Source organism: Falco rusticolus, chromosome 3, assembly GCF_015220075.1.
Source record: "Falco rusticolus isolate bFalRus1 chromosome 3, bFalRus1.pri, whole genome shotgun sequence".
Lineage (NCBI taxonomy): Eukaryota > Metazoa > Chordata > Aves > Falconiformes > Falconidae > Falco > Falco rusticolus.
In genome coordinates, this window is record NC_051189.1 from 26,288,710 (window position 1) to 26,309,570 (window position 20,861).

Genomic DNA, 20,861 nt, shown 5'->3' on the forward strand with positions numbered 1-20,861 from the left:
TTGAAACTAAATCAGATTACACATCAAGAATACTGATACAAGTATAATACTACACATTAAAGCAATTTACTAACATTAGCAATCTGTCTCTGGAATAGGGGAGGAAATAAAACCCCAAAGAAATGGCTTACTTTAAGTTACCTGAATTCTGGGATTAAAAAAACTAATAAAATGCATGGCCAGATTAAAAGTAGTGAATGATAATTTCAATTGCTGTTTTGGCCACATAAATGAATTCTAGAGATAGAAAGTATCAATATATAGTATGAAAACACACTTTTAGTTCAGAAAGTTGTTTGCTTACCACATTCTATCTCATTTGAGACAATGAGAGGCAATCAATGTAGTTTCTCCTTTAGTTACCACTGTTGGAAGTGATTAATCATCGTCTTTTCAATAGGAAACACATGTACTATATGTGTGGTAGAAGTTTTTTTTTTTATATAAATCTGAACTCTGAATTGAGAAATTCCATACATGACCAAGACCAATGTTCCCAACAGATTCCCTTCAATTATTCCAGTAACTGAGGAAATTTCTTCACAGCCCACACGGTTGGTTCATGACAGACATAACTGAGACAAATCTACTTATGAAAACAGTACTTTAGACCCTAAAAACCACACAGAATCCAAAATTTTGCTTTTAAGGCACAGAGGAAATAAACTTCCCCTCAAGCTTTTTTGCTCTGAGAGACCTATTTCTCCTACATTTCTTCTAAGAAAAGATATAGCTATAAAACATATACATTCCAAAATTTTTAACCTTTTTTCATTGATGTTACCCTTTGGACCTCTCCAGAATTTGTTAAAATGGAATTGCCTCTTTTTGATGAATGTTATTCAAGTCTCTCAAGGGCAATCCTCATTTTATTTGCACTGAATCAACTGATTTTGTGCTTTTTGCTACAGAGAAATACAACTTCAAGAACATAGTGCCATAGTTTAACCCCACCAAAATTACAAAGGATGCTAAGAGAGCTCAGAACACCATGACACACTGTCCCAAACCTCTCCTTTTAAAGCCCTATAACTTCATGCCACGTATGGCACCTTGCTGCGGTTTCTCTTCCTGTTAAAGAAGGGACAATGTTTGTCTTGGTCCTTAAAAAAACAAAGCCTTTTGGTTCTAATGAGATTTTAATAGGTTGTAGTACCTGTCTGTGTCTTGGTTGACCTTGCATAGCTTTCCAATAGTTTTCCAGTACTTTCATACAATTTTATCGTGGGAGAATTCCCCTATTAGAAAGAGTAATTAGCTTACATGTTGCCACAGACAAACTGCAGGTCAGGAAGTTTCTCCAGCATCCTTCAGGAAGCTGACCTCCAGCATCATCTGCTAGATTTACATGTACAGGACCCTCCAGAGCACTGCACCTCAGAGTAATGCTCTACAGAGCCACACAAGGGCATTTTATTTCTGTTCAAACACATGGTTACAACTCTCTGCAGGCATTACTACACTGGTCACTCCCAAGTCATGATGTTACATGTGTTTTGTCATCTATTTTAATAGATGCCATCTATTCTGATCATGCACCCGAAGTCATCATGGGACAGTCTCTGAGAGTGCACTGGACTCTATACATGTAACTGAATGTACATACACACAGGAAATGTTTTAGTATGTATGATCCATGGTGTGGTCCATATTCTAAAAATATTCTTGAAAGCAGAAACTAAACTGCTTGGGCTTTTGGATACAATCAGCCTACAAACACAATAGGTCTTGGCTAACTAATGAAAAGACAAAACATTCTCCCAGCTAAAGGTGAAATGTCAACTAAATAAGGGAAGTCATGACACCCAGTATGCACCTGCCACAGAGAGTGCATGTAAGGAAGTGTAATGATAGTGCATCGAAAGGGAGATCTCAGGCTGTGTAATCAGAAGAGGGAAAAGATTCAGTTGTTAATGAAATATAACTGAGAGTTACAGGTCTGCAGCTTCATGGAAGCCTGATCATCATTTCCCTCAGGGCTGTCCAGCAGGAAAAGGAATACATTCCAGATATGAATAGCTAAGCAAACACTGTTAAGATGCTGCTTGGGATTTGCATTTTGTATTATTTTTTCTTCTGTAAAGAAAGCCAGCTTTTCCACTAAGAGGAATGCCCATGGAATCAAGACCTGAAGGTTACAACATAAACTCTTTGTAACCTGCCTAATACTAGCTTCTAGGAACAATAGCTTGACTCAAGTGTAGGGAGTATTCGTTTAGTTTTGGGTTGTTTTTTTTATGTAGCCCTGAAAAGGTACAGGAACCAGAACTAAAATAAATTCTAATTTACCTCGCCACTCTATAGTGTCTTGTCTTTTACTAAAGTCTTATCTTAAGTAAAATTACTTTTGTGTCATGCAACATTAACTTCATTCCAAGGTTAAAGAAGCTGCAGTAATTTCCAGGCTCTTTTTTTTTTTTTTTTTAAATTGCTTTGAAATAAATCGGTTGACAAAATACTGAGCCTGTATATTCTCACACTCAGCATTTTCATTAGATCAAATAATAGGAAATACCACAGCAATGATACACATTGTTAGAAAAGGTGTATGAACTTTAAAAAAATAAATTACAACTCTCCTTTAAGCCCAAACGGAAACCAGAGAATATGTCTTATCTATTTTTATTCATGTTTTCTGTATTTCCATAGTCTTAATACTGGCATTTATTTCTGCTCTTTCTTTTCCCATGACAATAGTGATCCACAGGGTAGCACTTAAGATCTTTTCATGTAATGGATATGAAAACACACTTGGATTGTCTTGGTATGATAATCTGAAAAGATCAGTTCCTAGTGCCTATGTTATGAGGTCTGATCTTTTCAGCTTTTTGAATTATTATTTTACTCATCAATTATCCTTGATGGGCTTGGTCAGCAGAGTTACTGGATTAGCAACTGTCCAGGCATTTAAGACTGTATATGTCTGAGGAGAAAAGAGCACTGATCATTCAGGTTTTTGTCATATTTCAGATGTATTCAGTTCTCTCTCTGGAAAGAATAAACACTATATGTATTCTGGAGAATATACACTAGCCATAGCTATTGAATAAAATCCAAATACTGTTGTTAGGTGATAAGCATTATTATTATTATTATTATTTATTATTATTTATTATTATTGTTATTATTATTGTTATTATTATTGTTATTACTGTTATTCCTTTTAATCCCACCTATAACAAAAAATCAACATATTCTTTATCCATAAAAGCCCAAACAACTGTTCCTACATGAATACAAGCAAAGAATTACAGACCAGAATAAAAAATACATTGTTGTGTGTATTTTGAGTGTCAATTTCTTAATACTATGTCAAATAACAAGCAATAACATAAAATTAATTTGAAAAGACTGTAAAAATGGACATTAAGGTATTTATTGTAAGTCTGATCCACAGTCTTGAAAGCAGTAATGATGACCTACTTTCAAAATCACTTTCTGGCATAGTTTAGATTTAGTTATAAAATACGAATGAAAAACCAACTGAAATACAATTATGTTTTACTAAACACTTGAAAAAATGATCAGAGATACTGACAGGCATTACTTCACTGACTTCCATATGGGCACACAGTTTATAAAAGCCTAGTTACTACAAATATGATCACAACTTTCTATAGAAGTAGTATTGTTATTGCATGATACAAGCGTGCTTTTTCAAGCCTGGTGTGTAAGCAGACACTTAGTTGATCCATTGAACGACATAATTTCTTCAGAAACTACCTAAGAACCATTAATATTTTGACCAGATTCTATGCAGTACCAGTGTCTTGCCACCTGAGTATCCCTGCCTCTCAGTTCCAGAAAACTGTACTTACAGGGCATCTACAGCATATTAGTGTTTTGATCCCAGCCCTTGTATCAATCCTTGTACCAATACGTGATTCCTTGTGCAGGTGCTTACCATCTGAAAACAGGAACATGATGAGATAAACCAGGGAAATTCTTAAATTCATTAAATACATTAACTGCAAGTTTTAAACCTCCAGTGTTCATGTATAACTTTGGTGTCCAATATTTTCTTTAAGACATGCTGATGGATGCTTAAGACATGCAAGACACTTCCTCATGATGTGACCTCCCCCTCATGCACACAACAGACCATCACCTTGTGCCACTGGAGACACAGCACTGTACACATATTTCATCCAGCAGCTGATGTGGCCACAGGCTTGCTGGCCAAATGACCAGCGTGCTTGTGTGACCCATCATATTTAAATGGTGCGTGTCCCTGTCCCGTTAGGTGCAGCCACATGTAGCCACCAGACAAAGCTCCTCAGCACTGTCAAACAGGGCAGTAGGGGCTGGTGTGCAGTAACGGGTCTACAAAACCACCCATGTAACAAAATCCAGCTGATACTTGAGGGGTCTTTTCAGAAGAAGGCAGCAGGAGACACACTGGCTGCTCCCATTGGGACCAGACAAGGCCAGCCCTGAGCACAGACCTCTCACAGGGAGCAGCCGAGGGAGAAGGGCTGCTGGCGAAAGCTGTGTGGGCTCCCCTGGTTTCTGCTGTTCCTCTAGCAGCACTGAAATACGGCTCCTCATTCAATGGTTTTTCAGAACACCCTATTCACAGTCAACGGGTCAAGAGACCTGGAGTACTTTTGAAAGAGTTACATTTATTTGTCCCTGACTTGTACATCTAATCAGTTGTTGGGCAGCTGATTGGATACAACAGAGAGAAAAACTTCAGATTAAAAGTTCCAAATAACTAAGACAGCATGGTTTTTAAATCAAATCTAGGCAAGCAACACAATACAGTTTTTCTCTAGTGCTAAGACATACTTGAACAGCATACAAAGAGCTAACATCCTTCATTTGGGATCTCTTACAGTATGAAACCAGATTAGATCAGAACTAGTAATGCAGTGCATTGTATTTGACTTGATGTTCAAATACATCAATACAGCTATATACCTATGTATTATCATAAGTAAAATTTAGATTTCCACGTGGGCGAGTGGCTAATTTTTTCTCTTGCCCAACCAGACATTTCCCAGTTCTGTATAAAGGTGACTTCATCTTTTGCCATGCACTCATTTGAACTCAGAGAAAACAGAAATGTATCTGCCACTGCCATTTCTGTAACCCACAAGCGAGTTGGTAAAACATGAAACTGCCGCAAAGATTTGCCTACTGATGGAGTCATTAGTGTCTGCATGATATTCAGAGCTTTCACTGTATACGCTCTTTCCCCTCTTCTTCATTCCCTCCTCTCTCATATCATGTTCAGTGAGATGCACACTCAAGATCCCTGCTCTCTTTCTGTACTCCTTCTTCTGCATGGTTACCACTCTTCCTTATCCTTCCTTTCCTTACCTCCAGGTACTTTAAATCCCCCTTCTACAAAAGTTTACTTACAAAATTTGCCACAATTTCTGACATTGCAAATCATTGTTTTGTGCCATTTACTTGTATATTAAAACTCTTATCACTTTGGTTTCACGATATAAACTGCAAAGTTTCCAGAGAACTGAAAAATATCTTATCAATATCTGAATGGTCGTTAGCACAATGGAGACCTTCAGACGCGACCACATGCAGCTGAACACTATAAACATGAGTTGAACCATATGACAACGTTACAAAAGTTTTGCTTAAATACTGAACGTACAATATATCTTATGTATATACCTTGTAATATAAATAAATATATATATGTGCATAACTATTTAAATTGCTTAAACACTTAATATATATATGTTATTTAAATACAAGTAATCTTTTTCCATGTACAATACGCTTGTCCTATACAGCTTCCTTAATTGACAATGAGAGCTTTTCAGAGTGCATTATATGGATTTTCCCTGAAATAGGAGGGATAGAAAAAAATGCATAAGAATTTAAATGCTTTAGGCATCAAAGCAGAAAACTTCTCCATTTTTCCTAGGTAGAATATTTCAGTATCAAATCTTAATTGAGATAACCGAAATGAGCAAAATTTATAGTGATGGTGAATACATTTGTAGGCTGAAAAAACATGAATTAAAAAGCAATAAAACAGTTGTACTAAAGTAATAAAATATAATGTATCATTTTGTTTGGGAAAATGGTTTCATTTTAAAATAAGGTTGCGTGTTCAAATGTGAAAAAAATACTGAAATACACAAATGCTATCTGTGACAAAAGCAAAGGAATTTTGCAGTATTTCAGTGACCCATCACAGACTCGCAGTGAGGATTCCCCCCAAACAGAAGTACAGCAGCTCATGTTGGCTCCTGAGAAGCAAGGAGTTAGTGCATTAAGCAGGTTCCAGCAAGTAGAAAATTATAGCCTCAGTCCAACCTGAAAAGGATCTTTGCTAAAAAAAAAAAAGTTTAGTAAATTTCTAGAGAAAAAAGAATTTGACCATTTTCTTCATTCTGTAGAATACTGTTGATTAGGCAGTGTCAACAGGATATCCAAATGATTACACCATAACAGACACATATTATGTACATTTAAATGATAAATTGAGAGGGGAAAAATAATCCAGTTCCTACCAGTTTGGCTGAGTTGTGACGTGCTACGGCTTTTTCGCGAGAGACCCACGATGGCGACCATCTTTGCACCAATGCTGGAGCGTCTCTTTTTGCTACCACCACCAACGGTGCCCACTGCTGTGTCCGACTGGCTGCCATCGTTCTTCTCCAGCGTGTACATGTCCCCGCTGATGCTGGTGCTCTTAGTCATGTTCTTTCCTGAGGCGCCCATCTGTCTGCTTTGCATTTTGGATGTAAAGACACTGTCAGCCAGTGGATGGGTAAACAGCGCAGACAAAGAAGAGTAAAAAGGGGAAGACAGAAAAGGACAGGTTTCAGATGGAAGGTTTTGGGAGGCTAGAGGGTAAAAGCAGCTAATTCACACAGGTAGGGTTTGGTTTTTGAGAGGTAAAAAGGAGCAACTACAATTCTACGTTCCTGTTGGGTGTCCTATAAATATACTTGACTCATCAAAATTTTTTTTTAAATAACAAGCTCTTTTTTACTGATTGTCTTAAAACACATCACCAGCAAAAGCATATCAAAGAATTCATACATCCATATATCATATATACAATTTTTGCTTTGGAAATTTAAGTTCTGCAGTCAGTGCTCTCCCCCTCTTCTTCTCACATATATACACACAATCTATATTCCTCTGAGAAAAAGATACTTGATTCATTACTGAGTGGAAAAGGGTATCAGCCTGAAGCCTAACTTTGGTTTCTAAACACCCAGACATTTAAAGGATATTTTTCAGTAATCTGGTTTAGCCCAGCCATCCCACAGTAATGAACAGCTATAGGCTTTTTGCTCCCTCTCTTCAGCAACAAGTACATGTATTATATATGTGTAGATATATACACTTGGCTGCTACGTGACGTAGATCAGCATTACTGATAAAATGGAATTTACTTCTAATATACTTTTTGTACTAATTTATAGACTGTGTCTCCATGTTCTGCATGGCTGCATTTAAATTATCTGCTGCAGGATTCACAACATGCCTCAGGGGACCTGACCTCCCAGTGGTCCAGGCTAAGGGACCTTTCCTTCACACACAAATGATGATGTACAGTGATGACAGCAGTACCTATCCAGATTTTGCCTTGACATCTAACTGGTAGGTGTCTGGACAAACATCCAGACCTGGAAACTCTGGAGTGCATCTGGGCCTGAAAATACATAGAGAATGTTTCTATTCCAGTGAAGTTCTTGCACAGAACCTAGACCTTTATTATGCCATTCAGTACAGTGCATCTCACGAAAAAAGTCCCCATGAGATACAGACACAAAACAGTGGAATATTTCTGGAAAGCAGAGGAAATTATATTTGTAAATTATGTATTTATAAACTATATATACCAGTATATAAAGGCTAACAAAGAAATATTTTTGCTTTTTAAACAGATTTTCAAAAATATGCAAAGGCTATTCCTTGAGCTTTACTGCTCAGCAAATGGCCCTAAAGCAAATTTTAGTGGGCATAGCCATACTTCTTTCCCTTACCTATAATGGTCTGAATCTTTTTCAAAAAAGGAAGGTTTTATTGATCCTTTATGAAGTTTTTACAACACATATTCTGTCAATAAAAACTTACATACGGAATTAGTGCAGTGCTCTCAAAAGTTAAGAGATCACTGGGTTTCTTCCCACTTATTCAAGGGGAATTGGGGTGAGGCATCAGATTTGGGACAACAATACAACTATTTAAAATACAGGAGCTGTCCCCATAATGTGCTCTGCTCTTTAGCTGACAGCTGCCTGTGCATGAAAGCATTTGGAGTTAAGCCATAACCCAGAGGAAAACATAACAGCTAGTTTGTAGAAGAGGAGGACCTCTAACATCAAGTAAAAAAAAAAATAAAATACTGAGTGCGCTTCTCAAGGAAGTTATAAGGAAAATATGGATGAGAGTTTGGATCAACAGATGGAGAGGCACAAAACAAAGCTGAGAGAGAGACAGAGTGGCATTGCCTGGACAGACAGTAACAAAAGTCTGTAACACAGTGGTAACTTGAAAGCTTTTTTCTTTATAACTTTCTTTGTTGTGATATGTTAGTACACACTGGCTTACATTGAAACATTTGTCACTAAGGAAGGTGCAATGTAGGATGTGGGTAAAGAGGAAGGCAGGGAAGACAAAAAAAGGGGATCTGTATTTCTGGGTCTTTTTAGCACTATGATAACACTTGTCATATACATGCTGTATTTTCTTTAATTACCACCTTTAGGGATTGCTTCACAGAAACGAGATGCCACAGAAACCAGTTCTTGTTTCAACGCTACCTTGCATATAAGAAATACTAGAGATCTAGGAAGAACAGGGTTGGAAGAGCTAGTATCTTCAACATTATCTCATGCACAATTCTTCTAAGAATCAGAAAATTAAAGCCACTTATCCAGCACTGCTATTTTTAACCCAAGTTCTCTAAGGAAATACGATTAATGTGACTGTGTTTTCGGTCAGGTCTCTCTCATTTCAATATTTTAAAAAATCAGTTCAAATTTGGCTCAGGAGTAGAAAACTAGAGCTATTTCGTTTCTAAAACTGTTTTGAAAAAAGGTCCTGGGAGAGAGATCTTATGAATGCCCCTGTGGGGAAAGGTTATTTCATGTAGGAGCTCATTTGCACACACAGACTGATAGGGGAAGTAACATCTTGCACAGCTTGAAGAGCAACCTATTCCAATGATCTGTTTTTCAATAATGATATCCAGAAAATTAGTGGGTTCCCGTCCTATAGAAAACAGTAATTATGGCATTGCTTTTAAGTGAATCTAACATTTAAGAAAGGTCTTATGTCATAGCAGTGAAAACAGAAATATTCTGTTTCCCCCTAAAAGTTACAGTGAGGAGAAAGTTCACATTTCCTGAGTCTAATGTGCCTTTGAGGTGCTTTGTGTGTCATTTCCCAAGATGTATAATTCTATTTAAGCACAATAGATTACAGTAATTACCCTTATTAAAAAAATGTATGTGCTTAAAAAGGTTGGCATGCAAACAAAGTTGCTGTAATTTCACTATGCAGGTAACTATGAAAGTACTATGCATTACAAAAATTTGCTACTTGGCTGCTGTTTAAAGACTTCTGTATCACAAAATGAAGTTTTGCTGTGTACACCTGCCAACAATGAGGTCAACTTCATTCAGTCATGTTCTTTTGACCAACTGAAAAAAGTAGGAAAGAATTCAAGTAAGGAAAAAGGGATTTAGATTTCGATTTGTGTGGAATACTAAATACTCGCACAAATGGCTAATATTGAAAGTTCATTCACAAAACCATTTTTTCCAGTACAGTTCTAAAAATAATTGCTTTAATTAAAGGTTTCAGCATTTTCCCCCTCCCCTCTCTAAAAGCAGCAGAGAAGACACCTGTGCTGTGCTCCCAACTAGCAAACAGCTCCTGGAGAAAGCCATCCCATAGCTGTGGCTTCATTTTTTCTCAATTCCTCTCTCAACAAAAAAGCTCTGAAAAATAAGTACTAGGAGAGTTCTGAGTGACTTATAGCACACCACAGTAAATCTGCAGTGGTCACGAGCACATCCTTCATTGGCACTCTGAATCCTTTCTGGTCATCCAAACCCTCACTCAATTCTTGGTATATGCTTGGTATCCTTGCCAGTGAAGCTGTCCTTCTACCCAGACTGCATTTTTACAGTGCCAGAAATGGATTATTCTCAGAAAAAGTGAGTGTTGTAGGCCAGGTTTGGTTCCTTTCTGAGATAACAAAAATAAGGACTTCAGAGTAAAAGAGAATAAATCCTGCATTTTTTTTCTCCTAAAAGGAAAACGGCAATTACTACAAGTGTTCTTTACATGTACATATACAAAAATAATCACATGCACACCCATCCAAATATGTAGGACAATATTCTAAAACTGACATTAAATGGAAGTTATTTATGAGATTATATGAGTCAATGAATAGATAAGCACTAAAAACTGTTCTTAAGGTGCCTTATAAGATATTAATCTTAAAAATATCCTCTGCAAAGAGAATATGTGGCCAGATGGGGGGGGGGGGGAATAGATAGATAGATAGATAGATAGAGATAGATAGATAGGTAGATAGATAAGATAGATAAATAGATAAACCATGCCAGTCCCAATCACATGTGCATAATGGCATAATAATCAACCTCATTAGAAAATCTCACACAACCCCAGCTGTGTGACAGCCCACAGCCTACAGCAACAGCGGAGTGACGGTGGCAGCTAGGCCACTGACTTCAGCTTAAGGGGACCAGCTGGTCAACAAGAGCAGGGTGATGGGCAAAGTTTACACAGAAATGCTTTCTTCCTTACCCCTAAATCCAGGAAACCACCTGAGGACACCAAGAACTGCAGACAGGGCTCTGTCTGTGTAAGTATCTAGTCAGATGCCTCGATTTTCCAGTGAACAGAGAAAAAGGAAAGATTTCTTTGCTCAGTCTTCTACTTCAATCACTTGCTTTTCTGGTTTTTCTCAGTTGCGAGAAGTAATTTTGTACACCCTTCCTATAATACAGAATTCCTCTGTAACCTCACAAACAAACAGAGGGAGTGCTCAAATGTGAATCAAAAGATTAATAAAGGCTAAGTGCAAAACAAATTCTGAAATCTGATCACCAAGTAAAGCAAAATCAAGTGTTCAGTATTTTTATATTTTCCCAAGTGATAATTATTCCAGACAGTCAGGGTCAAGTTGGGCATGTCAGCTTCCTATGTATTTTACTGTACATTTTCTTAAATTTAACTGTTTGTGGCCACGTACACTATGGATAAATTTTAGAGGAATATGTTCTCAAAGCTAAAGCAAGAAGTTCTTCAACACAAAGAAGAGAAAAATAAGACATGAGAAAGTAAATTAGAGTAAGACATCTATAAATATTTGTCATTTAGGGCAAGGGTGGAGTATGACAACCCTAAGCACCAGATATTATCCTTAACAACGCACCATGCTAGCCAGATGAGGGGAGCTGGGCTGACAGATACATATGACAGGAAATTTAATATGGTCCTTATTGTCATCAAAGACCCCTGTGCCACTCCTATAGTAGCTAAATAAAATGGCTCAGGGCTGTTCTCTGACCTTAATAACCTGCTTACACACAGCTAGCTTACATCCTTCCCAAAAGGGGAAAACAGACCCTGGCCCATGCCATCTCCTGAATTATGCCTGGGCTGAAGCAGGGGTACCTTATTGGTGTGCCCACCACAAAGTTATGCCAAGGACGACTCAAACTACTTACACGATATGGATGATCAAGACCATGTCCTGGCCCTGTCTAGCTTACTGATATAGGTATAGCCTCAAATTCCTTGATGATACTACAAATCTCAGATTGTTTTCAAATTTTGATATTCATCAGGCCAATTATAGCCCATAAATAATTTTCTGAGTGATTTTAAAGAAAAACAGTAAGCAAGTACAAAACTGCTATTCATACACAGCCTTCTGGAAAATACAATGTTATGTTTCTGGATTTCTTAAAGGCATTAATCTTCAAGCTCTCCTTGCAGAGACCCACTTGTTTTCAAAACAAGGAGTGCAATTATTCTCTGGAATCAAATTTGCTGTCAAGGTTTTCCAGACTCCACTATAGTAGTTAATCAGAAACTCTTGGTTTTCTCCCCAGTTTGTCAATATCTGTGCTGAATTACAGAAAGATTAGAAAAAACATTGGCAGAGAAACTCTCCCAAAACACAATGCCTAGGACTGGCTACTTGGAAAACGATCCCTTTTGGAGATGGTGCATAGCCAGAGGGGAATACCTGAAGTGCCTAAGGATATCATCAGAGAAGGGAGGCAGGGAATGGAGGTATTGCTTTGGTTTTGGTATCTCCTGCTTTAGACAAACCACTTCCTTGATATTTGACCAAGAAGGAAAGCAACTGTTTGTGAGGCTTGGGTTAAGGAGAGGGAAGATTTCACCATGCAAAACGATCCTGCCCTAAAGGCAGAGAAACTGATTTGAAGCTACTCTATATCCAACAGTACAGCTGGTAACTCTTAGAATCACAGAATTATTTAGGTTGTAAAAGACCTTTAAGATCATCAAGTCCAACCATTAACTGGCACTGCCAAGTCAACCACTCAACCATATACCTTAGGTCCACATGTACACATCTTTTAAATACTCCCCTCCAGGGATGGTTACTCAACCACTTCCCTGGGCAGCTTGTGCTCCAGATCCTAGGCAAACAGGTTCCAGATAAAAACTTGGTTTAATCAACATTTTTGGATATTAAGAAGTAAAAACCAAGTCAGAAACTTCATCTAACCTCTCCCAGTTTCTGACTGACTTATTAGTGCTTTAAAAGTGTTTAATAATCTTACAAGAAAATACTAATTTTAGAGCTGATGGATAATATAGTTGGCTGCTGTTATATTTTCCATGAAGCAGTTGCAGACATGCTGAATCCTCATTGTTTCATACAGACCAAATGGGAAGTCATAGTTAAAAACCTGCAGTCTTCAGCTGCAGCTCTAGAATCCATTGCAGAGTTGGAAGGTATCTTACTAGCTGGTCAGGTTGTGCCTACAGAAACAGAAACTTTTTATAGCAACTGGCTGATTAGTCCAGTAAGTGCCAATTGTCCTCAGGAACCTTTTGTTTAGGCCAGAAAAACAAAACAAAACACAAACTAAAAAAAAAAACACTGACACCTGGGAGTCCTTATGTTATGATAACATGCCTTTTGAAATTTACAATATGTGGCAAACCAACCAGAATGGGGATGGAGGAACTAAAGAAAATTACTCCCCTGAAAGCTGTTACTGCTATAAAAAGCAATTATGAAGTCCCATAGGTTAAAGAACCCTATTAAGATATTTTGTGGGCATCCTGCACTGCTGAACAAGGCAGTACTGCCTGTTCTTCCTGTACATTAAGCAATCCAACAAGCAGCGATGAGAAAGGCTAAACTAGGAAAATACATTGACTTAGGCTTTCTCCATAGACAAGAAATACAAATCACGAACATGCCCAACATGCCCAAAACTTAGGACACCACAATCGTTCAAAAAACACAGATCATATCCTTTCAGACATCCTCTGCCACTGTCTCATTTTCTCTCCTTGAATTATCAGAATGATAATTTCACTCTTGTAAGGTAAATACCTCTCTTTCACTGTGTCTCATTTGTTAAATAATATAGCAATCTATCTGCCAGCTCAAAATACGCCCCAGCAACAGGAACTCCGGCCCTGTAGTTTAGCCAGTGATTTGCTGAACCGAATGGTTGTTTCCCACAACCCATAACTGTTACCAGCATCTTCTCCTGTCTTCCTCTCCCTGCTCTTCCTTCCAGCATCTTCCTCACTAACATACTGCTAAGACAAATAATTTGTGTTGGTAGATGTCGAAAAGCTTCTTCTTCCCTCTTCACTAACACGGAAAGATGGTATCACATCAGCAGGAGTTCTGCAGGAGTAAAGTACTGCTAAAGTTATATAAACCCAACTTTTAAATCCAGCCCTGGCCCTGAACTGTATCAGTCCGTGGCAGAAAGCAGCACAGGGAGCAGTACAGAATCCTTGCACCCAATGACTCCATCACTACTAACAAATTACAGAGAATATGACCTATTCTACAAAGAATAAATAAAAATGCAATCCATCTGTTTCCAAGTAAGAATGACAGACTAAAATTATGACAATTTTTATTCTTTTTTCACTTACCAGCAAATACACTTCACTAAAACCAGTACAAAGAAGCAAAGATATTTTTCCAGTCTACAATATTATTATTTTTAAATGTTAAGGACAAGATATCAGTACTATCCACTGTATATTGTATGTGGGATGTTTTAGGATTTTGTTTGTATTTTTCAGTTATTGTTACAGCAGAGCTGGAAATGAAAACATACAATCTTGTTGCTCTGCCAAATGTGTATGTATTGGATAATCAGATTCACACTTAAGTAATTTGGCAGATCTTGCAGGTTTCATTTTTTTCCCAGTGCAAAGTCAATATTACTACCTCTCTGTCATTTAGCTGAGTTCTCTGGTAATGATCCCTACTGAAAATAAAACACTTGCAACAGTAAAAATCCACTTTGCCAAGTGTGGGGTACAGCTGTGTGCTGTGATATCCTAGGGAAAGGATTTTAATAATTTTTCAATTGTGTAATAGATATTTGCTAACATGTTACTCTTGTGAGACTGGAAGACCCACTGAAGATGTTGTTTACAGCTTTTTACAAGCAGGAGAGGAATTCTACTGCCATTCTTAATAGACCTCAACTCAATTGGAGAGGGTCTCATTTCATTAATTTGCTGCAGAAATTTAACAAAAGCAGCATTAGGGGGGCAGCTGTGAGGTAGGAAATAACATTTTCATGGGAACAATGCTTGCGGCCAGTGCACATTCCGATCTGCCAGTTCACATCAGAGAGACACTGCAGGTTCCAAACTGTAATGACTTAGTCTCCTGAGATTCACATGGTCAAAAATTATCATCTTAACTCATTTGTTATAAAAATCTCTAATAGCTACTGGACTGACTTAAACATTAGGTTTATTTTATTGAAATTCTAACAAGAAAGTTGGTGGGAAACAGTAAAGCAGTGATTGTAATGTATTTTTTTATGTATATTACTATTCAAAGAAAACTTGTGTGTGCATCTCAAAACAAAAGTAACAATATTTTTATATGAATTATCTGTTTCAAAGGTCTCTCTCATTACAAATCGGAAATACCTTGCCTGTTACAGTACATAGGTTGACTTGAACTGGATTTTCCCCACTCTGCTAGATATCAAGCTCTGCACGCTGCTTCATCATTATAAATTAATGATGTATAACTTTTCCTATATTATGCCTGGCATTTTTTTAAATACAAACAAATTTCAAAATTGTTTGGGATCAGACCGTTGGATTACATACCAAACATTGCCACAACAAATGAGTGATGCAGAAAAACCACTGCAACAGATGACTCTTTCCAAACACTAGCAGTTGAATTCTTCACAGAGCTTCAGAGATTTTTGATGAAAGTTCTCACCATGTCTGAGAGAATAATCAGCTACTTCTTATGTAAAAATACAATTTATAACAATTTAAAAAATTATAGCATCTTTTTAATTTAAATTAAATTAACATTATAATGAACATTATTATATTCATATTCATCTACAATTGATAAACTTTCAAGTTTTCCTTTAAAAAGTTACAGAAAAGTTTTATTACCCTGCTAAAAGTAGTGAATCTTGGAAGATATCCCTTTCTTTGATACAGTGAACTAAACCAGCCATTTACTACGTGTGAATGCAAAAAAGGGCTAACAAGAACACTGAAGTCCAAAAGTCTTGCATTAGTCAGCTGCCATATTCACTTGTAAATATAAGCAGTCCATATGAGCTCTGAAGGCTTGGCAATAAAGTAAGTTCTAAACAGACAAAGTAAGTTTTTAATAACATTCAAAATCTGAGTTAGAAAGCGTCATCTTTAACCCAACCTGGCAAAGAAGCAGTTGCATTTGTAAAAGCATGTTAACAAAAAGCTTGCTGAATTAAAACTGACAGGGAGCAACCTGATTTAATTGAGAGTGCTTCTCACATAGCTGCACCTTGCACGTACTTAATCTGAAAGTTAAATGCTATGTGCTTATTCAAATGTACTGTTGAATTACAGTCTTCCAACAGAGAAAGAAGAGAGGGGGGTCATTCTGTTTTCTATATTAACAGTGCTGGATAAGTCACAAGCTACACTGCAAGCTTGCTTAGTGCTGCCCAGATTTGCTCCTTGAAGAAGGGCTGAAAAGAGCTCTATGAAATGAAAAGCAAGCAGTGAATTGATAAGCAAGACTTAAAATCTACTGTGTGTTTAAGACGTAAAACCACCAGAGAAATAATGCAAAATCAAGTTGGGAGAGTGAGAAAAATTTCAGACTTGAAGGCATAAATGCTCGAAAATACATAGAGGTAAGAAACATCTTGTGTTGCCTCAGGGTAAGAGGAACCATGATTTATCATCTTTACTTGCAAAACTGAGATTAGCTATAAGGAAGATTTTCTTACTTATAAAACACGTTGACAGCTAGAAAACTTTGGAAGATAGACGTACAGGAAAGGGACAGGGTGCACAACTGAGATTACATTAAAGGAAAAATCACATAGCATCACAGATCTAGAGCTGGACAGGGAAGGGTCAGATATTCCAAAAGGGCTTTATTTAAATAAATTGCTGTATTCAATATGGATTGAATATATTGCAGCAGTATACAGCTGCATGTATACTTCACTCATGAAAGACTGGATTGCTTTGATTAGTGCTGTGAAATGTGGATGTGCCCATGCTCGTTGTACTGTGTATGTGCATGTGTGTGGCAGCGAGCATCTAAAGAATAAAGCAACTCCGACGTTTCCTTCATTCCTTGTAAACTCGGGTTGCTTGAGGACTCTGAAAAATCAGGGTCAGAATAAGCACTGCCAACATCTCACAAGCCCATAGCATCTCTCTGAATTGATCTTCTGGGACTGAGAGCTAAACGGACACGAGCAAGAGATCTGAAGCCATAATTACTTCAACCAAAGAGACATTATCTGGGACATCATGATCTTGCCTGCCTGACTTCTGTCACTTTGACAAAATGACTTTGAGTCACTTTGTGCCTCTGGGGGAAATCAGAAAAGCATACAGAAAAGTTAAGACCATCGTTAAAAGAAAATGTGAGGAGACATGGCTTACAACTTCCTGAACACAAGCCTGCAAACCTTGTTTTGCTGACCTGGGCAGGACAGGTCTGTGACCAGAGCTCCCTGCTGAGGCCATGTGCCCCTTGCACACCATGCATGTTTGGAGCAAAGGCGCCTCTTGCTTACCCTGGGCCTCCATATGAATCATGCTTGTGTTATGGCTACAACCTGGAAAGTGCTGGGCTCCCGGTGGCATTTGTAGGGAAATACACAGGGTTATTTCCTGCTAGCGGCCACCCAATGACAAATGGCCCAGCTTGTTTAGGTAGCACCTTATGGACCTTATAGACTAAGAGGATTTTTAACACCATGCAGGTACAGTGATAGTACTGAACCAAAATGTTCAGATGCTTGGTCAAATAACATTAAAATCAGATAGATGGCAATGACAAACTACTGGCACGTCATCTTACCATAGGTATTAAGTACGCAATGGTAAGACCAGCACGGGAGCCCTGACCCTTCCTTAAAATATCATACGTGCCAGATAGGTCTGGCAATGTGTTTCAAAGGCACTGGCACAGAACCAGTAACTATGTTTTTAAAATACTTTTATGAAGTAAAAAAAAGAGTTTATGTTTGTTTCTTAGCAGGCTAAGTGATAAACTTACTAATTATTTTTAATGAAGTACATTTAGAGGCATCAGTAAAGAAACTATATTACAGAATCTTTTCACTTTTATATTAAAACAATACTCAGGTAAAAATAGTAAAAACATACAGTGCTAAGGCAGAACCACAGAATCATAATATCAAAGAAAGAAAAGCCTGATGAGCTCCAACATTCAGTTCCTTGTTTTTGCAAGTTTCTACATCACCCTTAGTTATTGCTATTGCTATTCTCGTCCACAGACCTGTTGTGATCGCTCCTCTAAAAACTGAGATAAAAAATTCTGTCTATTGAAGAGCTTATGATTCAATCTAATTTTAAATATCTTCATGAGTCTTTTTTAACACACGCAAAACTGCAAAAACTAATTTCAACAGTTATAGCTGCTTCAAATTGTCATTTTAATTTTAGTTTTCATCCCTACTTTCCTGCATGTCTACAGAGCTTTCCATCTGCACCTCATTTCTTTTTATTTTCAAACTACTGATGCACAGGTTTTAAATAACCTTTAGTAACAGGAGTACATCAGTGCTTTCTGCATCACAGGTCAGAGCTGACTTAACAGACGTTAAAGAGCAGGCCGCATTCAATGGAGAGGGAAGTAATCTCAATGATAATGTGTTGCTCTCAAAGAATAAATGTCTGAGTTCCCTGCTGGGCACCATATATCAAAGCTGCAGACTGTTCAAATGAGGTATTTTCACTGTTCACCTGTTAATAATGTGTACTTCGGAATTCGTCACTTTATTATTTCCCAGTGGATCAAAATACATTTCCTAGTTGTAAAGGAGTCTATACAGCTTTTGTACTTTGAAATAACAGGAAAAAATGGGTCTCCAAGGGTTTCATAGATGGTGACAAATAACTTAGAAACAGATGACTTTGCTAGATTTTTTAAATTATTTGTGTTCTACTTTCAGTACAGATTTTGCAACAAATACATGAATTCATATAGTTCCTTTCTGAAACGTTGGTATTTTTTTTCCTTTTCCATAACATTTTTCCAGAAGTCACAGATAATTTTTTTCGGCATGTCACCTACAAAAGCGTAGAAAACCAAATGGCCAAATTATTGACTATATGTATTGCTACAGACCCAGTAGCTATATAAATTTACAGCTTTTGAAGATTTGCCTCACTGTGGAATACTAAAGATAAAAAGCTTACGTCAGAAAGTAGTGGCTTTGAATCTGTGCTTCACATGGGGAAAGAATTCTCTGTGAACTGCTAACAGACTCTACCCAGCCCAATAATACTAATGAAATCTTGCTTTAAAAAAAATTAAAAATTTTGGTCCTCTGATTTCACAGACTTGCAATACATAAGCAGCTCTCTGCTTACCTTGTCAGAAGTGTGCAGAAGAGTTTTGTTAGAAGGACACAAAATGAAGTTGCTGCTTTTTGCTCAAGGACTCTGTCCATCATACCTATCCCAGCGTCCTGAGTAACAGGACATATTGCAGCTGAGAAGAGCTGGTGAACATTGTACTGCAACCTACCATTCTAAACCCAGGAATGGCAAGATCACTTTGTTGTGATGTTAAAAAAATTGTTAGAACAACATATTGGGTTAAGAGCTGCAGGAAGCTGCCTGCTGATGTGCTTTGCCTGAAAAATTACATGAACATTAACATAACGGTATCCAAGTTATCTCTTCCCCTCATAGCAGAAATTATTTTGGATGAACCTTATCTCTGTGTATGTGTATATATCTATATAGCTAGACCTCTTGTGACCATGGACTGCCCATACTGCAATTTTGCTGAAGGACTGATCATGCAGTGGGGAAAGAGTCTCAGGCTACAACTTTCCCTTACAAACACATGGCCTGTTTGGCTAGAAAGGTCAGGCACAATTAACTTCTCTCATCTAGCAGTGCAGTGGGAGCAATCATTACAATAATTCTGAAATAGCTTTAAGAGACCAAACAGCACGTGCATATTGAAAATGGATTCTAGATGCTTTCTATCTTTTGCAGTTTTGGATAGTTTTACCGTAATATAGATTTTCAAAAAATGTTACTAGCTTCCACCCTTGTGACAGAGCTTGCACAGACTGAATTAACATGCGTTTTCATCCAGCTTTGCAAAACACTGCATTTAACTGATAATAGATGCAATCACAGTCGAAGGCTCATAAGAACTGAAATAACAAGATTACAATATAATGGAAAACTAAGGAACAAATACTCATCAGGTATCAGTTTTAAAACTTACAAATTAAATTCTTTAAAGATTTTTTTTGACTGAATGACTGAATGACATATAAGAACTAGAAAGTGAATTTGAAATGAAACTTTATAGCCAACAAGGGAAGGAGCACAGAGAGCATGAAGAACCGCTAGGAAGAGAAAAAAATTTGTATCTGAAGAAATTCATTACTTAAAACTACATCCTGCACTCTGTTTCTTGCATCTTCAAGTGCCTCTGCAATATTACACCCCAGCTGACTTTTTCTACTACAAATTCTCCTTCCTCAGTTGTGTCATCTTCCTACTTAATCAGCTCTATTCTTTCTACTGTCCTTTAGCAGTCACTTCTTTTCTTCACACGGGATGTCATTGATTTCTCCCAATACGTAGCAAAAACACATGACTGATTCTTCTGTGCTGTCTCTGCATTCTTCTCTTTATACATTTGTTTTCTTTCCTTTGCCCCTGTCATAGACACAGAAATTTATCACTGGACCCCTTCCTCAAATGTTTGATTTGCCTAAGTAGTAGTATGCTATCTTCTGTTTTCCTTGTCCCCCATGCCTCTCTCCTTATTCTTACCTCTAGCCACATCACTGGCTCTTTCCCCAAATCATAGAAACATGCTTTAGCATATACCTTCAGAAGTAATGCAGTACCTCTGCTCTTGCTCTCATCAGTTCTGCAACTACAGCCACATTTCCTTTCTCCTTTTAATCTCTGAATTAATTGGGCACATTGTTTTATGTAAATCTCTTGAGTTCTTGTTTTCCAATTCCATTTTAAACCCTTTCCAAACAACTGTCTTCCCCTTTTTACATTCAGTTGAAACTGCCAAAGTCTTAAGTGATTTCTTAAGATTTCAGAAGTGCAGTTCCCTGCTTTGCTTTGCTACAATTAACCATGCTCTA

The 20,861-nt window shown here is 37.5% G+C and overlaps 1 protein-coding gene across 47 annotated transcripts in view; it reads right to left on the reverse strand.

The window, feature by feature from the left end:
* RIMS2 (regulating synaptic membrane exocytosis 2) overlaps positions 1–20,861 on the reverse strand; it is a 340,243-nt gene that overhangs the window by 49,845 nt on the left and 269,537 nt on the right. For 45 of the 47 annotated variants that reach the window (XM_037381121.1, XM_037381127.1, XM_037381119.1 and 42 more), the window contains one exon: positions 6,486–6,727. In XM_037381121.1, the coding sequence (XP_037237018.1) occupies positions 6,486–6,727 (242 nt within the window). The remainder of the gene's footprint in view (positions 1–6,485; positions 6,728–20,861) is intronic. The other 2 variants (XM_037381083.1, XM_037381082.1) reach the window with 2 other exon arrangements.